Here is a 25,120-nt window from a genome sequence, read left to right as displayed (position 1 = left end):
ACCGCCACGATGGTGGCGTGCCCTGCACTGGGTTGCGACAGTCGCTCCCTCCAGGCCACCATGAGATCGCGCCGGAGCTCCGCCCGCTGCGCGACAACTTGCCGCGGCAACGGGGTTTCTCCCCGGCGCTGAGCCTCCTCGCGCCAGTCGTACAGGCGCAAGAAGACCCTCGCCTCCAGATCCCACGGTGGCAGTCCAGCAAGTAGGCCAGCTGCTTCGCGGGAGATCGTGCGGTACCCCCGGATTAGCCTAATAGCTATCACCCTTTGGGGCACGTTCAGGTAGTGTACAGCACGCGGCCGTACCGAACGTGCCCATACCGGGGCCCCGTAAAGGGCCATGGACCGCATGACCCCCGCGTAGAGTTTACGGCAGGGGGCGTTTGGGCCTCCCAGGTTGGGCAGGAGCCGCTTGAATGCAGCACCTGCCTTCTCCAGTTTGGGGCCCAAACGTCGGAAATGCTCAACGAAGTTCCACCGGCCGTCGAGGACGAGTCCCAGGTATTTCATCGCCCTCTCGACGCCGATGATCTTGGCACCTTGGGTAATAATCGGATTGGCTCTAAAGCTCTTAAGCAACAGTTTTGTGCTACTTGGGCGTGCATCAAATTCTCGCATGTTGTTAATTTAGAACCGATCAATCACTATTAGTTGCATCACACTTTGACTGAACAAAAATATCAAGAACGCGAATGTAAAAAAGTCTACAAAGTTTTCATCCACCAAAATCTGACACTTTTACTCCTCCATTGCCAAAAAATACTTAATGAAACAATAATGGCCTTACTACAAAAACTTAAACATCTGTTTTACACTTGTCTAAAAAAATTGTGGCTGCAAATGAGCCATATGTCAAAGTCATAATCTGTCATTTTTTTAGACAAGTGTAAAACTGACGTTTATAAGTTTTTGTGGTAAGACGGTAATAATCTATCTATATCCTAAGGAATTAAACAGAATCGCTAATCTCCATCTATTTTCTCATATCCTTGCACAAAAATCCGTGAATAGGAACTTCCCACTCAACGTTTGGGTTCGTCAAAACCCATAAAAATAAGTCGAAAAAACTGTTTGTTTTACAAACAAGGGACGCTCTTACGCAGCCCCCACACGTCACTAATACTATGAGTTTTTATCTCCTTCTAACTCATGTCAATGTCACTATAGTAAGGTGAGACAAACAATATCTAATTCAAATTTTTGACCTCGGTCGATGAGTCTTACGGGTCGATCATGAGGCTAAGCAACGATTGGCACGGTCGGTCCGGGGATGGGTCATCTTATGATGAACTTCAGTATTGTGCAATTGCAGTTCTTAATGTTAAACATTATACGCAGTTCATGTCCGCCATTCATCATCATCGAATAATTTCTTTTTTTAGGAACGGACCATACTTGGGTATACCTAATATATAGGAGAGTTGCCCATATTGTACCAGTTAACAAACTATAAATAAAAAGGTTGTTCTACAGTACCTATATGTAACATTTAGGTACTATAGTTGTGGGAGGAAAGTTTGTACGCCCACAAACACTATTTGTTCAAGTTACCTGAAACAATCAATTAGTTACAAGAATAGTACCTATTTACTTTTGAGCAATAGAAGTCCAACGCAATCCTAGTTTTCCAAAGGTCAATAACCTCGAATGGTACACTCGCTAAAGTAATGGTTGCACAGAATTTAGATCTTCAGTTAATAAATATTGTACCTATGATTTTTTTCTTATTTTGATATGTAGACGGTTGGTTCTTATTATGTCTTCGAGATTATGCGCAATCCGATTAGAAAATACTGTCCTACAGTTGCTGCAAATCGAAGTTTTTTTGGTTCTTTTCAAATATTTTTCCATGTCTGCGTATGCAACAACACCTTTTAATACTTAGTGAAGATTTAATGCTATGGTTAAATGAATTAAAATAAAATATATTCCACGGCCTGTCTTTAGTCAAGTGTGAGCGTGTAGGTAGCAAACAACCTTGGTACCCGGGTGGTCCGCCCGTCCTTCACACAATTCTATTATTAACTATTTGTACAGAGCCAAAACTATTATAATATTTGTACTATATACTTACACCATGAATTTTTCCACCCTTACCATAGACTTGTTAATTCATAGAGCGGGTGTATGATTGCATTATGATTTAAGTTATTGAAATGAAAAATATTTTTGTACACTTAAAAACTTCATCTGAAATATTTCGGAGCATTAAAAGGCACTTTAGAGGCAGCCAATAAAAAGGTTGCATTAATTACACATTTTTGTTTAATGACCTTAAGATCTCTTCGAAGTTTAAAAAAACTGTAACGATTGAATCGAGGACATTCAAATTTTTTTCACTACATGGTAAAACCTGTATTCCTACCATGATAACGTAAACCCGAGTATTTCTCTCCAAACAAGCGATGTTCTACAGAAAAACGTTGAAATTTTTTGAAAAACTCCGTTCACACTTGACTTAAGCCCTCACAATTTTATAGGCAGTATGAAAAATACGTCAGGTTTCAGACCAGTTGAAGTTTTTCAATCGACGATTTTAAGCTTTTCCAGGTGGGCTGTATTGTGGATATTGCAAAATTGTGGATTTGAAAAAGTTGTGTTGCTACGAATATTGCTGGAGAGTGTAGGTATCTATGTAAGCCGAAGAGATTTTTTCAAAAAACGATACATGTTTTTATTTATGCATTTGCAAATCAATGTAAAAATTTAAAATGTGCCTAGTATAAGCTCCTGCTTAAAAGATGTTCCAAAGATTTTTTTTTTTCAGAATATAACTCTCCAGCTAGATTAGCATACGCCATTCAGAATTTAAATTATTTGTTTATAATATCACTAAATTATTATTAGCAATCAAACTATCACCATTTTACAATCAATGCCGTCAACTCCGTAAACATTCATCACTGAACTATCGGTTTCACATCGCCTCACTATAGTGCATCCCTTCTATTCGTCACTAAGGCTACGTCCCCATGCGTACTCTATTTGTTTGCAGTCCACGGAGGGCTCTTGTATATTTTATATTGCCCCTGTCCAAACAAGAGCGACTGGTTTCGTAGAATGACTTTATGTTACCAAGGCTTGTGTTACAGTCTTTTGTCTTTGATACTCCTCATAACTTGCATTTTGTTTGTTATCGCGGCCGCGAAAGGGTTATCAAGTTTTTGAGTGGGTACCCACAGGTTATTTTGTGGTCGTAATAAGGCCGATGATAGTTCTATTCAGCATTTGCACTTTAATGAGCTGTTTAGAAGAAGATCTTCAAAATGCTTGCCGGGGTCGCTGACAAAAAATCAAAAATAATATTTTTGGGGAACAATTTTTTGCATTATTATTTCTAATTATTTTTATCTGTGGCATGCATTACATATTATTTTACTACTACTATTATTTTTTCACAATGCCTAGATGCGTTTGAGATAAGATTTATAAGCCAACAGTATTCAATTGAGAGTCGGTATTTGATATTTTGGAAGCTTAATAAAAACTGTGAGAAACCTTGATTAAAATGATTATGTTACTAATATATCGGAGGCGTACAGAATCGATTTATTTTTAATCGATAAGATTGCCTTGATCGCAAAATTAAAATATGTGTAATTCTACTAGCTGTTTCCCCGGAGGCCAAATAGCACCTACGTTACCAGGGGATAGTCTAGCTTCCCAACAGTGAAAATGGTTGAAATTTTCAAATCGATTCTGCGGTTTCGGGGACTTTATCTACATACAAACAATAAAGTTTTTCTTATTTATCATATTAAAACCTACCTATAGATTAATACAAATCTAACTTGGCAGTGTTAGCTACATGCTCAATGCTCGCATATGTAGGCAGGTATATTCGCACTATTGGCTAGCTAATACCGGCATAATACCTACCTACTAAGAGGTAAGGTTGTGTACTCCGCATTAATTAAACACAGTTTTGTACCAGGTTTCGATTTTCGTAAGAAACAAAACACAATCTGTTTCTTGCAATTTGCAACTTCGTCCGCATAAATTGAACGTATGTGGACGCAATCATAACATCAGGACTCACAGCTTTTAATTCCATAGAATTTGGTGGGAGAAAGCTTAGGTTTCAAGGGGGAATTTACAAGACCAGTAAGTGAAATTGAAGAATTTGTTCAAGAATTTAAAATCAAGTATTGAGTAGTTCTAAAATTAAATAAAATTTTTGCAGAGCAGAAAAATAGTAAGTAAACGATCGAACGAGGAGTAAGCAACCCCCGCTGGAAATTGCAAATAATACAGATATGACAGACTCATTAAATGAACTAGCGAGCTTCTCTCTCCATTCACATAGGCACACCACATAATAAGCCTTCACGAGAGTAACAAAGAAAAACCGTGATATGTATTTATGTATTGTCACACTAATAAAACTTTCCATTTACTTAGAATAATGGGACGACTTCACCTCGCGCCTTAAGAGTACCCTGCAGACGACAGACAGTTTAAAAAAATCTTGATTCCAATCAGTTTTCCACTGGCTAACTACCTGATCTTTGTAATGTGCGTACTATCAATTCGTCTTCAAACTTCATTCGCCTAAAGGTTTGCAGTGTGCGGTTACTATAAGGTCTGCTCTCACTACAAATTACACGCGCGAGTTCAACTCGTGCAGTCTATTATGAAGACGCGTGCCCACTTAGATAGTTTAGCAGTAACGAATTGTTGCTATTTGCCTGTTTTCGGAAACAGCAGCTAATAACTTGCATAATATGGCCTAATTAAAACGTTTCTTATGAAAGACGCTGTATGTTGTTTGCTCATATTTAATTATTCTTTAGGGAAACAGACTTTCTCGGTACCTTTATTTTATTTCTACTCAGTAATTATTTACGCAATACTAATCAATATTATTTACGTAGAAATGAAATTGTTTGTATTTTTTCTCATAACTTGGTTAATGCAAAAGTATCATATGCAGAAATCATAATTATAATTTAATTATGGTTCTTCCATTAACTACCCACCTACGCTGGAAGAAATTCTTTGTAATAAAGGTGAATTTTCTTCTAAGTTTATTTACCGCAACTTTTACCGTATTCTGAGGCAACTTCTAATGCATCATACGTAAGGGACTTTCTATAAATGAGCAAAGAGTCAAATAACTAACTTCAGAAATGTAGAATTAATTCAGAGTAAGTGGTAGTAAATCATAATGCTCAAGAAAAAATAAATGTGAATCTATAAATTTTTTGCATAACGTGTTTCTAACCTCCCCACTCAGAGACATTAAATGATTACTTAAGTGACTCCTTAGTGACGGAATGTCATACAAATCCTTCTATTAAGGCGAGGAAGTGGTCAACAATAATTCCATAACCGGCACGCGCATCTAAGGCGCCAAAAGGGGTCGGAGCGTCTGAGCGGGGCGAGGATAACAATACGCGCGCTAGCTTATAACTAAAAGTCGTAAGCGACAAAATGGTTTTGTAATTTTATTATTTAGAAATGATAATTTGATAAAAAATCCTACTACAATTTTAAAGAGTATGTATATACTCAACTACTAAAAAAGTTAAGAGGCTTAAATCGGTCCCGTTTGCCCATAATATGTGAATCTCTTTTTAAAAAGAGGTATGTTTGATATATTTTTCTCTGTTATAAAAGTTACCTAATCATGTTTCTACAACTAACAAAATAAGGCTTATATCATGAACTTTCAGGTAACCAAGTTGTATTTTGATCCGTTTTGTATTTACTGAGAAAAATTGACATCCTTGGCGCCAAAAATTCCAATTCGTCCTCTTAAATGTCTCTGAGTGGGGAGGTTAGTCTTTGATTTTTAGTAACATAGGTACATAATAATACAACACAAATACAAATTACAGTATTTTTTTTAATTCATTTCAATAATAAGCCTTAAAAGCACTCCTTTTTGTAGGTATTTAACAGGAAAAATGTGCACTAAGTACCTACTGACAATTAAATTGAATTTTCAAAAGGACCATTTTGAGTGTAATGACCCGAAGTGACCACCCAATACTGTGAACGGATCGTTAAAGTCGTTTTGTATTAAAAACAAACGCATGCGTTTTCTCAGGCGTATAATTAATCCCCCAAAGTGGTCCAAAGTGTTGGTGAAATAATCTGAATGAGTGAATTTTTTGAGTTGTTTTTTTGGTTGACTTCATGTGGATGTTTGGTAAAGATTATTAAGTATAGTGTCAAGTATAATTAGTAGGCATTTATATATAATTTTCCCTGTTAATGAATTAATTTTTCATTTTCATTTTTTCTGTCATTTGTTTCAGTAGATAAACGTCTTGCTTATGATAACAAAGTACCAATTTTTACGTCACCAAGTTCCAGTAAGACTGTCTATTTTAATATGTACGAGTACAAACATTGGCAGGTAACTAGTAAAAAAACAGAAAAAAAGTCTACCTGCTTAACTACTTTAATGACTTAAACTCCAAAGCACATAAAACCCTCAACTTTCCTCTTAGCATTATCGTACATAACCTGTAAATTGTGTAACAGTTCCTAGTAGTAGGTAAGTAGGTATAGATACCATACTAGGTTCAAAGGTATATAGGCACTTGTACCTTTTTAACTAAATTAGGAAAAGGTACAAATCTATATCTTAATGAGTGATTCACATTTGAAAAACAAATACCTAATAAGGCGTAATTTATATTTTGTATGATAATGTAACAATTTCTTTAAAAAAAATATTGTATTTCTTATCATTCAAATTACACCAACTTTGAAGCGGTTACAATCAAATTACATTTTACAGCATAGGTAAAGTAAAAAAAAAATATACACCCAACACGAATGTGATATCAGAATTACGCACACATCCATCGGTTACCAATGTTCGTTTACATAAACACACTCACACATGCTAAATTGGTTTTCCTATTCGTTCGTGGCAGCGTTTATTATTGTCAGGTTCAGTGTAGGTATAATATTACATGATTTCATGCGAAGAAAATCTATATATCGCCGCCACTTGAGTACGAAACTACATTATGTTTCACTGAAAGGTATACACCTACTTACATCATGCGTATGAAGTAATGGCGTCTTATACTAACTGCTTGCTACGGTTTCACCTGCGTCTTGTGGAAAATACTTACTGTACCCGGATAAAATATAGCCTTTATCACCCGGAGAAAGTGTAGCTTCTCGACGTTGAAAGAATTTTTCAAATCAGTTCAGTAGTTTGGGGGCTTTCAGGGCAAGAACAAACCAATAAATTTTTCCTATTTATAATATCACTACCTACCTAGAGTGACCTATTTTATCGTACTCTTGTACAATGTAGGTACAATCTTACAGACTTGTACAGTCTACAAAAATCATTTTCACATACAGAGATATGCTAAATCCTACCTGTTTATATGCAAAATATTATGATAAATAGTCTATAGTTTTACGTATCAAAAACCAAACTAATATTTAATACCATTTACTTCATGAAAGCCCGTAGTTATTTCTTACTAGCAGTTCTCAGTTTATACGCCAAAGCATTTAACTGACAAGCTAGTAGCAAATTGTCAAAGATCTGTCGGTCAGACAGACTTCTGTTCGACGCCCCATACCCTCTCGAAGTGATACCTTCAATAGAGATTTGTTAGCTTGTGCCACTTCTAGATGTCTGTAACGTATGTTTGATCTGTGTGGATTTATTAATTAATTTCAGTAATAGAGAATGCATTGTTGTGCACATTTTGCACATTGAGGAAAAAAGGTAGTTTGCTCCACAGGTACCTAAATTGCTGAAAGCAGCGGTGAAATTAGGTGCTGACTAAAATAGTTTTCACAAAGGTGGCCAGATATACTCTGAGATCTAGTTGCTATTTTGAAAGTTTAAAATGTTTTATCCAGCTACTAAAAAAATAGGTACCTACAATAATTGTTAGGACAAGGAGATATTCACGAAAACATTTCTACCCCAGGAATGCCTGCGTATAGTTAGGTACGTATGTAAAGAAAAACTCAAAATATAATAAAATAATACCCAAAATCCCCTTTCATCAATTTTTATGAAAATATATTTTGTAGATAAGTAGGTAGGTAAGGTACTGGTGCAAGAATGTTTTTTTCTCTCTCTCTACTTATATATTTTTTCCATCTGCTGTATATTTGAATGTTAACCTACCTAATAGTAATCAAAGGTAGGATACGTCCGGCCTGTACCTAGCCTGAGGGTCTACCTAAGACTGGTACGTCAGTCAGACGTGTCAGTAACTGACAATACAATATCGATGCATGTATTCTGATTGGTACATTTAAAGCAAAGCTACTGGGCAGGATTTAGGCACGAAATAACTGTCGCTTACATCATTTTCATCATCATCCTTCGAGCCTTTTTCCCAACTATGTTGGGGTCGGCTTCCAGTCTCACTGGATTCAGCTGAGTACCAGTGCTTTACAAGAAGCGACTGCCTATCTGACCTCCTCAACTCAGTTACCCGGGCAACCCAATACTCCTTGGTTAAACTGGTGTCAGACTTACTGGCTTCTGACTATCCGTAACGACTGCCAAGGATGTTCAATGACAACCGTAAGCTTCATTCTGCATTTACCTCATTAGGTAAGCTATGAAGATCGAGCGCCAAGTTTTAGGCAGGGTTATAAGGTGTTACTAAAGATGCAAGCACCTACTAGGTGGTTACATGGTCCATATGAGGTCTCTTTAGATGTAAACAAATCAACCATTTGGGATCCCATGTGATATGATTGCTTAAGTTAACTTAAGTCGAAGACTTGTCATAATGACTTAATACTTTTGATTACATTGGCGTGAATTTTTTGTGAAATACTACGTAAAATAGAAAATAGGTACTTACCAGACTGTTCGTTTTGAGATTTTTAGGTTACAAAAGGTACGTACATACGTAAAATGGAGGCTGGTGGAAAATTTAGGCGTAGATTATTTTGTTCTAAGTGGGTGAAGAAGTGGTTCACTAGGATCGGAGAAAAAATAAGAAAATAGCTTCGAGTTAGTTTCACATCAAAGTTAGGCACATAGGTAAACCAAAAAAAATTGAAATTAATTAATGAGACATCGTTAGAGCAGTTTCCAAACACATGACCATAACTGACTTCCCCCTTTTCAGTTTTACCCACTTTTCATACTTGCAACTTCTTTGCCTCTTTCTTTCTAACTTTCTTCTTATTCTTGAATTTCAAGCCTGATAGGACAATTTACTTCGGGTCTTTAATACCGAAGTTTTAGATTTCAAGTCCATTGGTTACTCTTTCTGGGCCCTGTTTTTGACTGAGGGGGGCTTAAGCGAGGAAGTCATTATATCCTGAACTGTTCGAGAGAGTAAATGAGATCAAGTCATAAATAAACTACTTTCATTAATTTTCCCAATCATGCCCTGTACAATAAAAACCACGTAAGAAAGATATTAGGCCGAAGAAATGCATATAAGATAGGTATACTATTTCTTTAAGACTAGATGCAATATGCAAGGTTGAAACAACCGTGATGTAAATAAAGGCAGTTGAAAAGAAAGGTAAATTGACTGATTGATTGCTTAAGCTGAAGAGCGGACGCCAAAGAGCTACATGAGGGCAACTTACATGAGGGCCAAAGAGCTACATAAGGCGAAGTGAGGCATAGACATGATGGAATCAACCATCAATGTAGGTGGTATTAGTCGTCCAGAAACTTACTTAATTATGTTCATTCCGCGTTACTTTCATACCTGTCTCCACTACCTCTACCTAAGTATCTATGTAGGTTGGTCTTTGAATTTTTTTGAGATTGGCATGTGGGATCAGACTTGCTAATGTTCCTAGACAGTAGCAGGATTATGGTCCAATTATCTGTAGGTAAGAAGGTAACAAGCATGATTTGTATCTAGATCTTATTTTATGCATGTTCATTAATTTAATGTTGTGATCTAAGGAAACAAAAAAAATATGAAGCCTATGATTTGCATGCGTAGTGCTCCTCACATCTACCTAAGGGTTCCCATGTTAGTGGGAACCGCCTGCAGGTAAATGAGGAGGTAACATGATAATTATTAACCAATAACCAGTAGAAGTAGATATAAGCATGTTGTCAGCATTATTTAGTAATGTATTATCATATAAATCATGTATCAATACATTATCATTTCTATATGAAATCGTGCGCATAGAGTGCCGTGTTAATTAAATTCGATTCCAACTAATTAACTTTTTGTATCCATCAACGATGTTTACCTGCGTACAGCAACCATCTAATGTTAGAATTTACAATTTAAAAAGGTCATATTTATTGCGCTACTCAGTGGAGTTAGTATTTGAATTGCCATTTAATTGTAATTTATCGCCAAATGTAACGCGAACGTTGTACAATATGGTAGTGTGCGCGCGTGGTGCGCGCGCGCCGGCCGGTCGATGTGGGGGCGCGGGGCGCGGGCGGCGCGCGGGGGGCGTGGCGCGGAGGCGGCGCGGCGCGCGATTCCATTCGTCGCCAGCGGAGGCGGCTCCGCCCCCGCGCGCCTCCCGCCCCGCGCCTCGCCGCTTCATTGCGAAGCAAGCCGCTCAGTGACTCGCGGTCCGTCGTCTGTGTCGCATGCGTATTGTGTTTAACTCGCGCCTTCCGCTGCAGATGCGATCCCGTTGTCGTTGAAGTGATGCCGGCCGAGGAGGACCCCGCGGCGATGGAGTGTCGGGAGCCGGTCGACTCACCGCAGCAGTTCTGCTTGCGGTGGAACAACTACCAGAGCAACTTGACCAGCAGCTTTGACCAACTTTTGCAAACTCAATCTTTCGTGGATGTGACTCTATCTTGCGATGGACAAAGTTTGAAAGCACACAAAGTGGTTCTGTCGGCATGCAGCCCTTACTTTCAGTCATTGTTTATGGACAATCCCTGCCAGCATCCGATCATAATAATGCGTGATACAAAATATTGCGACCTGAAAGCTGCTGTGGATTTTATGTACCGGGGCGAGATCAACGTGTCCCAGGAGCAGATCCCGGCGCTGCTGAAAGTGGCGGAGTCGCTTAAGATCCGCGGGCTGACGGACGTGAGCGGCGACCACGCCGTGGTGCAGCCGGGCACGCGCAGCGCCAAGCGGCCGGACCGGAGCCGGGAGGCGGACTCGCCGCCCAAGTCGCGGCGCCGCATGTCCGAGGACCGCGCCAGCGGGGGCTCGAGCCGGGCGCCGCCGCCGACGCCCAGCCCCACGCCCGCCGCCGACCTGCTGCCGCCGGCCGAGCCCGCCAGCGCCGCGCCCGTGCTGCCGCCGCTGCACCCCGACGACGTGGACATCCGCCCCGGCATCGCCGAGATGATCCGCGAGGAGGAGCGGGTGAGTTGTTCACGCACGCCGCACCACGCTGCTCTTAAAAGTTTTCCCGCCGTCCGGGAGGGTCGCTCCGCGCGCCCCTCACCCCCGCCGACTCAAACTTTCCATACAGTAGTTTAAAGCGCATTACGTAATTAATTCATATTTGACTTCACTACTTTGTTAATGCATATGTGAAAGTTATAATAGTGTTGCTTACTTCCCCCGATCGATATAGGCCTCCGTTATGTGCAATTTGTAACTGCAGCTGCACAATTTATTTGTAACTCATTAAAAAGTTGCAACTTTATCTTTAATGAGTTCCTCGGGATAGGTATTGACAAGAATATGAAGGACCGATTCGGTACCTTACACTTTCAAGCTGCCAATTGAAGTTTGGGTGGCCTGGTTGCTAGATTTATTTTAGGAGCTGAGATATGGCTTGAATTATTTAATTACATTTTATTAGGCAAATTGGGATCTTATTAGGTACTGAACTGATTTATTTGCGCAGTGATTAACCAACTTTATTTTTTGTAGAAAGAAAATTAAGTTTTAAATGATCTGTAACTTATTAAAGTTCAAGAGGAACTAAGTTAGGCCCTCAGATGTTTGTTTAAGGAAGAAGAAGCAAATATCTAGAAGCCTACATTTAATAGTAAACTCATTTACTGTTAGGTAAAAATTCCAAGCTATTTAGAAAAGTTTTCATACTTTTAAATATTTTAGTACATCATATTTTGAATATTAAAAATCTAACATATAGGTATATGTTTCAAGGAATTAAGTAAAAGAAAATGAAGAAATGTATAAAAAAGTAAAAAAGAGTATGCGCGGGAAAACTTTTAGGAAAATTAAAAAAAAATTAAGTATCTATTGAAATAATTTTATATTAATTTTAAATATGTTATCGCCATCTCATGTATTTAACAGGCAAACTATTTTTATAACAGAAATATTTATAATTATAGGTAGGTAGGTACCTATATTTAGGTATCCACCTACTACCTATAAACAATTAAGCGCTTACATTATTTTTCACATAACAAAAAATGATTTTCAATCAATCAGATTAACTAGCTTAATGCTAAAAAAAATAACAAATTTTCTAATATTATAGAAAAATATATTAAAATATCTTAGACAGTAAAAGGGATTTTTTATATTTCCCTGTTAAGGCTACTTAACTTAAAATAAGTATGTAAATTAATTCACTTAAGTCGAGAATTTCATGACTGGAAACAAGTTAATATTAGAGCGAGTATCGGAAATCAAATACGTATACCTATGTAAGTCGACTTGCCAAGCTAAAAGGCTACAGTTAACCATTCAGAGACGGAATATTAAATATCGCTGGATATATCGGGCGTCGATAACCGCCGTATCGAGAGAACGAATTAAAAATAGATCAAAATAACTTTGTGGCAACGAACAAGAAACGATATTATTGCATCACAATTAGTATCGTACGAAGCACCTAATGAATTAATAAACCAAACTATATTCCTCGAATCTAACCTGCTCCGCATTTGAATAATAACCTTAATTTTATAACAACGGCAAAGAAATACTAAGAAATGTTCGCAAAACCACTAGCCAGTTGTAGAAACATAATTTTTTTGTTGAAAATATAAATATACTAACCGTCCATTGTTAGTGCAAAGTTGTATAATTTAGCGTTTCGCGACCAAAACTAGGTCTTTCTTGTAACAAAAGGATATTGTTTCAGTACAATTAGCAATGCAATCAACATAGATAAGTAAATGTTTGCGTTATTCCACTGCCTACTTTGCTTAAAAAAATGTTACGATTATTTAGCGGTGTTTGTTAGCGTTTTATCGTTGGAAAATGAGGTCCGACCTGTGGGTACGCCGAATATTCGCGGAGGCCGAGGCCGAAGCCGGATAGACGCGCGAGGGAGCTCTCATTGTTTCGGACTCATTGTGATTTTTAGAAGTTACACGTTACTGACGGACGGCGACTCACAGGCCGAGGCTTTATCTCTTCCCTAAACACAGGAAGCCAGTTTTTTAGAACTAAGTATTTTGATTATAAAAAATATTTTAGAAATTCCGATGAGCACTACTTCGCGGACCCGAACGAAAAGTAGCCTACACATAACCAATTATCGTTCCAATCATTTCACCCCTTCTTAATTACGAAAGCACCACAAACAAACAAAAACACATTCGCAATTTGTAATATTCGTTTAGTTAGGCTTTGATTCGAATAAAAAAGCTTATTTATTCACGGGCTCCAAGTTACAGCAGTCGGGGTGAATTTCACCTCCCTATTTTTGGCGAATGACGTTTATACGGCGGAGCGCGCTTAAATGTTGATCTCTCTGCCTCACCCCTCGGTGTGGGAGCGACTGCCTCTGAAGTCCTAAACAAGCCTGAGGCGCTGCTAATATTATAATTTGAACAAATAGTTACACGACAGGTTATAGGTGATAGGTGGTTTCATCAATTGCCTCCGAGCGAATCAATGATCACCTATTTATTGGTCTCTTCAAATTGGTGCTTAAAGCACTTTCAAATATTATGTTTGTGGATTTTTCCCGCTATTTCTAGCAATGTGGCTTATTAGCGGGGGTAGTTTGTTTGAATCAATGTTATTAAAATTAACCTATTTTTAAGCTCATTCAAGAGTCACTTAACCGGTTTTGAATACTATTTTTGTTTGGTTTGATAAGTTCTTTTTTATTCGGCTTCCATAGGTAGAGAAATAGCTGTATGATTTACAGACATCATTTACTTTTACACGTTGTATTTTGTGAATAATTTATTTGATTGCATTCTTGATCAGAAATTGTTCAATTGTATTAAAGAAATAGATTTCATAAATATTTCACTAGTTATGAATCTTAGGAGAGATAGCGTAATTAGTTTAATTGGAGATCAATTAAGTATTTACTTAGGTATTTATTAGAAAACGAATTGTTTAGAAAATCTTACAAAAAAAAGAACAATTTCATTCAAAAATTGCATCAAACAAAACTCATTCCAGATTTGCTAATTAGAAATCTTTGAAATTAGAACTTAATTAAATTAATTATTTTTTAATTAAAGATTTTTAATTAAAAACCATCAAATCTAATTATCGATTATTCTTTTTCGATTAGTGATCCCAATCAGAGGTATCGTGTCCCAGCATTAGTCTGTTGATTTTTATTTCTAGAACAAACTAGAAAACATTAATTCCGCATATGAAATCACCAGCACGAGCATGCAGATTTCAATTAACGTTCGTAATTAAAAATGTAAGTAGAGAGAATAAAAAATAAAGTATTAAGTAGTAGATTAATTTATGCCACTCGATAAGCCTATTTATTATACTTGCTGTACGATTAATTCTGTTAATATCCAATGGCCGAAGAAACTTTGATAAGGTGACCGATTTTATTACTTATTCAAACGACAACCGTTATTTGCCGTATTTTTGGTCTAATAACATGATAGTTTGTGTATATTATGGATTTTTAGTCGGCGTACCGACGCATGAGTTGCAAAGTTCGCGGGAACTAGTGAGGCGACTCCAGCGCATTACAGACTCATTATAACTTACGCTGTCTTACCTTACAAGTTATAAACTGTTTGCCGGGAAATCTTAAGCTAGAAAATGTGTGCTAAGTTGTGCCCTCAGCTATCTTAGTTCCTTTATAGTGAAGTTTTGAGAGCGTTGAAATTCAACAGCGTTCATTCTGTATTCTGTATCAATTATTGAAATTTCAAAGGAGAAAAGTGTTCTGCTATTGTGTAATGTTGCATAGAATAAAGTATTACAATTTGAAGAGAGTTTCCATTGCCAATGAGATAGTAAATTGTTCTTTTATTTATTATAACCCTTATTAACCAGCGTGTTATGTGCAGTGAAAATGAAACCTTATTATTTCTTTGACTTACCTACTAATTGGCTTGTAGGTAATTAATAAAACCACTGCCGGGTTCCAATAAAAAAAATGATTTGCTAACGGATATTCCTAAGCTTTACCTTATTCTGTAAAGCTTAGGAATTAGAAATATAAAAAAAACAACTAAGTATCCTTAGGTATTTTTTTAAAGGAATCCGGCATAAGTGTCTTGACACTTGATTTATTTTGCAATATAAGTAGTTGTTTTAGTTCAAGTGTCAAATAGGCCACGCCCCGACGGATCACAAATGAGTAAATGCGTATAAGTTTCGATGTAAACTAATTCAAGGGAATATTTCCGGAGAGCGAACGTTAAATGGACCACATTAATGAATCTAATTGGAATTAATAACTCTAACCCTTAGTACTTCGTGTTTAGAATAACGAACTTTATGCTTACAAAGTTTTTTAAAGAGTATTTTTTTATCTTTAATTTTAAATTCTGAAATAGTAAGTAGATAGATGTTGGATAGGCACCTAGAAAATACTTTTCCGTCCACGCTTTACCTGTATTAAAACTATACGATTATGATTATACCTAAATAGAAATGGCATTACTTTAAAATATTTCAGTATTAAAGAGAGAATGTTAAAATGCTGAATTTTGATGAAAAATAAAGCTTGTGCGTTAAAATAATAGGCAGGCATATGCTACCTGGACTAAAACAGTAGGGGACTTGTCTCTAATAAACCTTTGCTGTAGTTAACAGTTGAGTATACCATGTATGCTTAACACAAGTTGTGGTATACTCAACTGCCATGCAAGTCTATCTGAGGGCACGGCAGTGCCCCAGCCAAGACTCGAGCAAAGCGGGCACGGCCGTACCATCTTTTCTCGAAGCGTTTCGCGGCTATTTCAGCCCCCTGTATCTTCCATGTGAACAAAGCTAGGAGTTTAGATTTTCGATGACCAAGAGTAAGTATTAGAACAAGCTCAGTCTCAAAATTACAAGACATTTGAATAAATAGTTTACGAGTTATGAGCGATCAAAGTTACACCATTTTGTCACTGACTCACTCACTGACCGATCATCAAAAGTCTAAGGTACTTCTAGCAAACTGAGAACCTTCAAATTTGGCACCAAGACAGGTTATTAGCTACATATAAAGGGAAAATTATAAAAACCTTAAAAATTAATAAAAAAATAGGAAACAAATTTATATTTGCGGTTTTTCAAGAACATTGTGTATGAATTTTGACTGCATTGATAACTTTGTTATTTATTTATGTACAAAATGTTACTATTGGTTTTACTGTTACATAGTGTGGCATATTGTTATTATGTATTAAATATGAATTAAATACATATGAATAAAAAAGCTAGGTTAAATGAAATGAATAATGATAAAATCTTTTATATAAATGCAGTGCGATAAATACTCCCTGCTCGCTCATAGATGGCGTTGTCCTGGTCTAAATCGCGCTATGGTTTCGTTATATAGCTCAGTATAAGTAGTACTTAAAAAAAAAAACAAATAATTTCATGTGATAGTGCCATCTATCTCTGAAATAAACCCCTTTGATTCTAAAAGATATTCGATTCGAAAATTCGACGATTTCGAAAAGTTTTTACTTTATTTTTAAAAATATGCATTTTTCGTGCTACTTTAGGTGTACATATTTAGTTTGTAATATATTTAGTAAGTTGCATGTAAGCTAATTTAATTTGTTATATACTTAGAAAAGAAAGAGACCTACAAAAAATAAATTAGATCCCACCAAAAACATTAAATGTAAAAAAAAGCCAAGCCTCTACGCAATTCTTCCACCGTAAAAAGTTGTGAGATCGCATAGAAGCCAAGTCCTGTTCAACTTTATTTGTAATAATAAATTAATATTTTGTGACTATATCAATAGTTTTGTTCACATTTCAATAATATTGTCTTGGCCATGAGCACAAGTTAAAAGTCGCTATCCCCGTGTAAATACCGTTGGATTGATAAATTTATATATGGACATGATTTTACGATTGGACTGATTATGGACTGATTGGAATTTGAGATCACGATAGACTAAACATGCGCCATAGTACATGTGCAGTTCATTGATGTTGGATGATTCTGACTGTCGGTCATTTAATAACAATAAACTAAAAGTATTTAATTCTGTGATATTAAACTTCATGTTTGACTTTCACCTCTTCCAGATATGCTGTATTATATATATTTATAGTTTATTGTGCTCATGGCCAAATCAGTATTCTTGGAATGTGAACAAAACTATTGATATAGTCACACAATATTAATTTATTATTACAAATAAAGTTGAACAGGACTTGGCTTCTATGCGATCTCACAACTTTTTACGGTGGAAGAATTGCGTAGAGGCTTGGCTTTTTTTTACATTTAATGTTTTTGGTGGGATTACAATTACGTACATATCATAGATCTATAGTCCCACTAGAATCACGAAACGTAGTCATACCACTACATAGAGGTACATACAAGTAGGTGCTTGTTAAGGTCCAGACCACAGTAAGAGCTAAGCGTATTACCTGCGGAACTAACTAAATCATAGTAGGGTGAAGCTCTAGAATGTACCCGTAGAGTTTACGTTTGGAATTAATCAATTCATATACAATAGTAACGTGATGGTTTAATAGCTCTTGTTTCGGTATTTGAGGTGTTCCTAGCTTAGGACCGTTTAAGATTTGGAACCACCAAAACATTTCGTTGAAACCATAATATCGTTTTAAGTGGGGAAAAAAATATTTGCCAAACTTGGTATTGACACTTTCGGGACGTTCGGCTTTTAATATAAGTCTTAAAAAACATATTGACAAGTTATTATTAAATTGAACATATATTTTGACATATTAAAAAGAGAAAAGTCTTGAAACTTCAGGATAATTTGTGTCACTGGGAGCAGCAACAAGCTGCGTGGTCAGACATAAAGTACCTACTTTTCGACGCCTCAGAGTCATAAGCTCGTAAGTGCAAAAGATTCACTTTTCAGGAGGAAAAGTAGGATGTTCCTTGCGTCATTTCCTTTCAAGGAACGCAATAAAAACTATTGAGCAAAAATTGCATTTCCGACGTTTTCACTCTAAGATGACGTTGCACTCATTTATGTACTTACATAGGTAGGTCGTTTTGTTTTCAGCCCATATCAGTTTTGCCAATAAATTTTTAACAACATTTGTAATGTAAATATTGTATAGCTGTAACAATAGTTTCGACTTCATTGCTCATAAAGATAAAATGGTAATTACATTCTTAATGATCGTGATTCAGCTTTCACCATTATTTTAGCCGATATGCGAGTGACCCGTTTAATGGTGGTGACTGGTCTACCTACTTACATATTTCTATGGTGGACGTAACTATGTGTCATCGGTTAAAAGAGAACGGAAATTCGAATTAGAAGTAGGTTTTGTTTTGAGATGACTCAAAATTTTATTCGGTATTTATTTTCGCTGTGAGAAGTTGAAATTGACCCTTCATAAGTACAAACTTACAGCCTTTTTATCATACTACTGGGCACAGGCCTCATCTCACACGGACAAGGCCTTATTCATAAGTAATTCAAGAAAAAAAGAACACTTAACTATTTCAAGAATCTCGTCTTAAACTAATTTAGCAGTTTCGTATTTTAAATAACACCTAGGTAGGATACCTACTTATAAAAAAAATAAAACTGCCAATACCGATTAATAACCTACTTATTAGCTTACATTTGTACACGCAAGCTCATAATAGACAATAATATGTAGTTTTAACTATAGCACAACGGTAAAACCAGGCCTTTTGAGTGCAATCACTCTACTAGGTATAGTGAAACAATTGAACCGTGAACATAGTCGAGTTGAACTGACACAAACTACCCGGGTCCCGTTAACTACTCCTAGTAAACCTTCATTAAGCTGACATTCACTTTGTCAATGGAAAAAACTAAAAACATATTCTTTCTTATCAATATTTTATGGTCATTTGTTGCAAAGTTCATTATTTTCTTTCAGTTGTTTATCATGAAAATGTGCATCCCCAAAAAGTTCTTGCCTCTAAGTTGGAATAAAGACGTAAGTCAGTGCTTGTCAGGGACAAAAAAAAACAGGTCAAGGGCGAATGGGACTTGTAAAGAAAGGGGTTTCCGTAAAATGCGTGCAAAAACTTCTTTGGCGGAAGAATATCCTGTTAACTTTACATTTGGAACCAAAAAGTGCTTTAAAACATAATTATTCAAACAACTAATGTACAAATTAAGTTGCTCTATATAATACAGGGTGGTGAAAATACCTAAATAAGTCTAATTGTACATAAAAAAATATAATTTTAAAATCTGTCTTTTTAAACTTGATTGCATAAACAATTTGTATCGCAGTGTTATGTATCTCGACTAAAGGGTTCAATTGAGTACAGGAGGGGTACAAAGGTCAACGGGTCGACGACCCCGAGGGACATTTTTGACGAATGACTGGTTGCTCAGGTGCCTATATAAATCAGGGCCCTATAGTTATGAATACCCTGGTCTATCTACCTCTAGGTTCGAATCAGAATAGACTGTATTCAAAGTGCCATTGTACAGTCGTAGAAGTAAATAATAAAATAGATACACATTTCAAAATGACGTTAGTGTCTATTGCCATTTTATTTTCGAAATTAGGCTTTTCCCATGAAGGATCGAAAGATGCCAATCGTCTTTTTGTAATAGATATAACTTTTCAGACAGTGCCGCGTTAATTTTGTATTTGTTTGTTTGTTTTTAGTTAAACGAACTCAATAATAGTATATGTAGGTATCATATGTAAGTACTCTTAATACTTATGTTCTAAAGTGTACTTTAATTAAACTGAAAGAAAGTTTTGTGCTAGTTGCATTTATGCGATATACCATTTATTTATTTTTGTAAGTATATCAACACACTAAACACGTGAGAAATATTCTTCCATAGTCTTAAGTGCCAAAATATAATGAGCCGTTTCGCTCAGTCGGCTACATATTACAGAAAGATTAGATAAAATAATTACAACGTGTATTATCTGCTGTTTAAACTAAGATATAATCTTTAGATGTTGGACTTAAGCCGTTATGCGTAAATACCGCGGGTAATGCTGCAATATCACTTGTTCAACATTTAAAACATTATTAAATAAATATCTTTTCAGGAATTATCTTTTTGCTCCAGTCATGTTTAGTTATTCACACAATGGGTTAGGGTAAAACGGAAAACGTTATATTTATCCAATATTTAACTCGGATAAACATACAAGATGCATAATTACGGAGATGGAACAAAAAAACCTGTTGACAATTAATTTACATTAACAAGGCAAGCAGTGGGAATTCATCAAAAACAAAAGAGCGTCGCGTCGTGAGTGACAAATATTTTATTTGTGACAAACGTGGGCCTTTCACTGTAAAGTCGTTGTCACACCGGCCAACAGTCTTAACCTTAATTCATAGGAACTGACACTTTTTTATGTTATCCCTGTGTTTTTTTATTATTAAAGAGATATCCGATGTTTGTTCATGCTTAATGAGTAAAGTACCGCCTAAGTTTACTTTAGACCAGTTGTGTAAGGCATGTTACCATTGTATGTACGGTGATAACGTAAAAGATGTCATTTGCATTGAGTAATGGACTTGTGAAAATAGAGAAAATGTTTTTATTGGGCATCCAATGCATAATGCGAAAGAAGACGGTTAGTGTATTAAAGAAATAGAATAACTATCGCTGTCGTTTTCGATACTTACTCAAAATTAAATAATTAAGGACATTTGCAAAAAAAAAATACTTTGACGATATTTTACATACCTATTTCGGTCATGTCTACTATTTCCCGCCGCTTCAGAATTTCTATAACTTTTTTAAAGAAGGCAACTTTTTTGCTAAAGGGAGTTAAGTACAGCCATTGCGCAAAAAAATACTCAGACTGAAACCTTAATAAAATGGACATTATATGCCAGCTATTTTTGAAATATTCGATATTGGCAAATCATCATTCATAAATATTTTTAGATTTCGCAATCCGTTACCATGTTTGAACTTTTAAAATATGGAATTGGGCCTCGAACTTAATTATATACAACCATGATTTTGTTGAGGCTTCGTGCAAAAAAGAATCCGATTATATATTCGATTGTATATATTTACTACACAGCTAGATAAATCTCGATTCGATGGTAATGTATAAGAATTTTATTCACATCCTTATTAATTACGCATGTGCATATTTTTATTTAAAACTTGGGTACATCTTAAGGTAATCGGATATTGATTTTATTTTAATTGTACCTTCTAACAATAATTTACTTGGCAACCTTATAACACGTTATGTACAATTACAATTAGATAATAATTTTTACGTTGAATATATGCATACGAGTACAAATACTAATAATTTTTCATAAAACCATTTTCAACCATATTAATTTGAACACCATTGGGTACATTTATATACCTAAGTCATCATGATGCTGTATGGAGATAATAACTTGTCAGATGTGTAGCAATACAGTTTACCTTAAGAGACAGGTCCATAATGATATTGAATCCACAAAGCAAGCAGAAACGATAGCCTGTGTTACCAATATCTGTCTCATTAACTTGCTTAGCTAAAAATACACGCGCATTGATAAAGGCTATTCCAGTTTTGATAATTTGTTGAAACTTGTTGACAATGTTATGTATTTTTATTAGTGACCCTTGTTTAAATGAAGGCACACCTACGGAATCCTCTGACCTCGGCCGTAAACCTCGGCGCGAACATGCATGAAACAATATTGTAATAGACTCATCACATTGCGCATATTATGATTTGAAGAATCGAGTAGATCGGTTCGACGACCGCAAATGACATTCAGTAAAATTTAAATTTCGAATCGAAAGCCCTAGAGTTACTCGTCGCTCATTCATTTATTCGTTTATGCGTATGACGCCGTGTTCTTGAATTAGGCCTTTGTCGTAATGAAATATTAATATTTTGGCGAATTATTTGCCCGATGCAACACTGACTTTACAAACAGGCTTGAGCCGTTACGTTATTAAACATTCATGATTGTTGTGCACCCGTATGTCTGTGGGCATAATACTGCAAAATGCATTGTATCCTAAATGTTGCTCGGAAGTCGACCCTGGAACAAATCACGGTCAGATGCATGCTACGAGATCGGAGAGGGAAAAACAAGACGCCACCGAATATCATTACCTGATTAGCGATGCGGCCACGGAAAGGTGTTACGTAATCATTGAATTTCAACCAAAGAGTTCTGTCTTTACATACAACTAGTGTTACTAAGACTACTTTATCCTAAAGCAAAGTAATAAATGCAATTTTATTAATGTTGAAATAATAAAGAATTGCACATTGCGTGAATTTTAATATCAAACCATATATTTTTTTAATTTCACGGGTAAATAAATATTAATTGAACATTATAAAATATCTCGTTACGATTATTAATATTCTGAAAGTTTTTATGGCTTCTGTATCGATAACTTGGTTATTAATCTTATAAACAAACTTATATTTAGTTTGTACATTTTACACTGTTCAGGAAAACAGATTGTTATTCTCAACATGCACTCAGTATTTTTCCCTTATTATAATTTGGTTTTTCACGACTGAATTTGAGTTACCATAATTTTATTGTACAACGACATCTTTTTTTACTTAACAAAGGTGTATTAAGACTGTATTCAAAGGTGTATTCTTCAGACCTAACAGATAGACATGTGTTGCTGGGAAGTTTGTTGCGCCACTTTTTCTTCCCAGCAAATACACATAGGAAGTGGTGAAGGGTGGGCGTTTTTGGGGATTTGTGTCATGTAATATTTGACAAAAGTGCTGTTATTTGGATTACATATTTTGACGAAATGCATTTTCCGTACGTTCCATTGTCCCGTTGTAGGGCCCAGACTTCTCTTCATATACAGAGAAAAAATATTGTTAAACACCACGCTTGCTCAAGGCGGATTGGCGAATTCAGACTCTAACGTCCAGGTTTCCTCAAGGTGTTTTCCTTCATTTTGAGTAAAATTTTTATGCATAACAATGACTGACCAGTCATTGAAAGAAAAGGGTACTTATAAAGTATACATGTACATAACTTGAAAACTTACATTGGTACTTGCCTGACCTGGAATAGAACCACTAGGCCATGACGGTATGTGTATTAACTGTAAGAAAGACCAACCTTCATGCAGAGGGAAGGAAAGCTTTGTTGTTCTATAGAAGTACCTACAAAAATATAACACACAATGCTTACAGGAAAATGCAAAGTTATTTGCAAATTCCTTCGTATAGACCTCAACAACATTGAAAGTAACTTTTATTAGATCAAGGCTAGCGAAAAATGTTGGAAAACTAGGTCCATGCTTGTTGTAGGGAAAATACGTTTTTTTATTGTTTATTCGAATACAGGTCAAGTGTAAAACTCAATTGTTTTTAAAACTGAATAGCTTGTTGTAAATACTTACTTGAATTTAACTTACACAAATCCAGGGCCGGACTAAGACAGCGCGCAATGTACGAATGGGCGCCGAAATGGTTCACGGGGCGTGAAAATACAAAAAAAAAACGGGATGCAGGCAGCAATTGGGATCAGGACGAAATTTTACACATTATGTTTACTAAATAAGTACTATTTTAATATTAAAACAATAACACCAAATTTAATTATAAATTTAGTGACTTTTTGAGCGCCAATTTCGCATTTCGCGTTGCGTTAACCGTGGTAGACCGGGCTCTGCTTGAATCCTTTGTGTTGACATTGCGGAAACATTGACCACCCTCGTCACCACTGCAACCTGTCGATTCGCGAGCCACGGCTCCGGACCTGTCAAAAATGAAAACCACAATTCCCATTAAACACATTAAATTCTGTACGAACTGGGTGCCAATGAAATTAGTTGAATGCGATGTTTTTCTATGAACTACATGTGGTTTGAGGATGAACTTTTTGAAATTGAAATATTTTTTTAGGAATGTGTGATATGAATGCATTTCTCTTCTAAGTAAATGAAAAATAATGTTTTTTCTCTGGTTTTCATCCGTATGGAATGAAACTTAGGCGAGTTCTTAGAAGATTCCTGGCCTAGAACATAAGGTCCCATTTCCATATTTACGGGAAAGTAGACAATATACCTACGAACATTCAATTCTTAAAATAGAGGATTTTATTCATCAGTGTAAATGGAAAAACTATATTACTTCTTATATTCACAGAAGTAAGATTTTTCAGGGAAAAAGATTTTATAATTTGTTGTGTTCTAAAAACAAGGCTACGCGGGACAGTGTCAACATTCCTAGAATGCGCAGTTAGTAGCCGAATACAAACAGACAAATGTATACATAGATTAAGTTAACTTATCATCTAACTATTTGCGTTTAATACTAATATTATCTCGTTTCTTCACACTGTTCAATTATTTTAAGCATATTTTTGTAACCGAATTACCTTTTATAGAAGATTGTTCTATGTTTTGAGTAGTTAAAGTTCTGTAAGTGGTAGATCTGTATACATATCAGATTTTTACTACTACAAAAGTTCCATCGTTATAAATTGCGTAGATTTACTCGATTTAATACAAAGTAATTTTATGTAATTTTATTTTATATGTTAAGTCATTATAACTCGTCTAGTTACTACTATAATGGATAACTGATAAGTATATGACGTGTAAGTATAACCTGTTAAGTAAAGTTTCATTAAAATACATTCAGTAGTTTTTGCGTGACAGGGTCACAAACATCCACACATACAAACTTTCACGCCTAAATATAGTATTTATCGATGGAAGTTCTGTTTAAAAATTTTAAAAAGCTCGCAGTATTATAAATATGGTGAGCTTTATTAAATTATTTTGGCAGCAAGACACTACCGTTGATGAGGCACATTCTTCCCGGAAAATTAAAAGTTTTAATTTTGTCGCAGAAGTAAATAACACAAAACCCCAATATGTTGGGAAAAGTTTCTGTCACTATTAATTTTATTTTGGAGGCGAGAAGAATTTT

The 25,120-nt window shown here is 35.9% G+C and overlaps 1 protein-coding gene across 3 annotated transcripts in view; it reads left to right on the top strand.

Annotated features, from left to right (window-relative positions):
* The first annotated feature begins 10,501 nt into the window (after positions 1 to 10,501).
* The window catches only part of LOC110376628 (protein bric-a-brac 1), a 218,187-nt gene continuing 203,568 nt past the window's right edge, over positions 10,502 to 25,120 (top strand). For all 3 annotated transcript variants that reach the window (XM_049837729.2, XM_049837723.2, XM_049837717.2), the window contains exon 1: positions 10,502 to 11,275. In XM_049837729.2, coding sequence (XP_049693686.1) covers positions 10,595 to 11,275 — 681 coding nt within the window. In that variant the 5' untranslated portion in view covers positions 10,502 to 10,594. The remainder of the gene's footprint in view (positions 11,276 to 25,120) is intronic.

This window comes from Helicoverpa armigera, chromosome 1 (genome assembly GCF_030705265.1).
Source record: "Helicoverpa armigera isolate CAAS_96S chromosome 1, ASM3070526v1, whole genome shotgun sequence".
Classification (NCBI taxonomy): domain Eukaryota; kingdom Metazoa; phylum Arthropoda; class Insecta; order Lepidoptera; family Noctuidae; genus Helicoverpa; species Helicoverpa armigera.
This window is presented reverse-complemented; position numbering and strand designations above follow the sequence as displayed.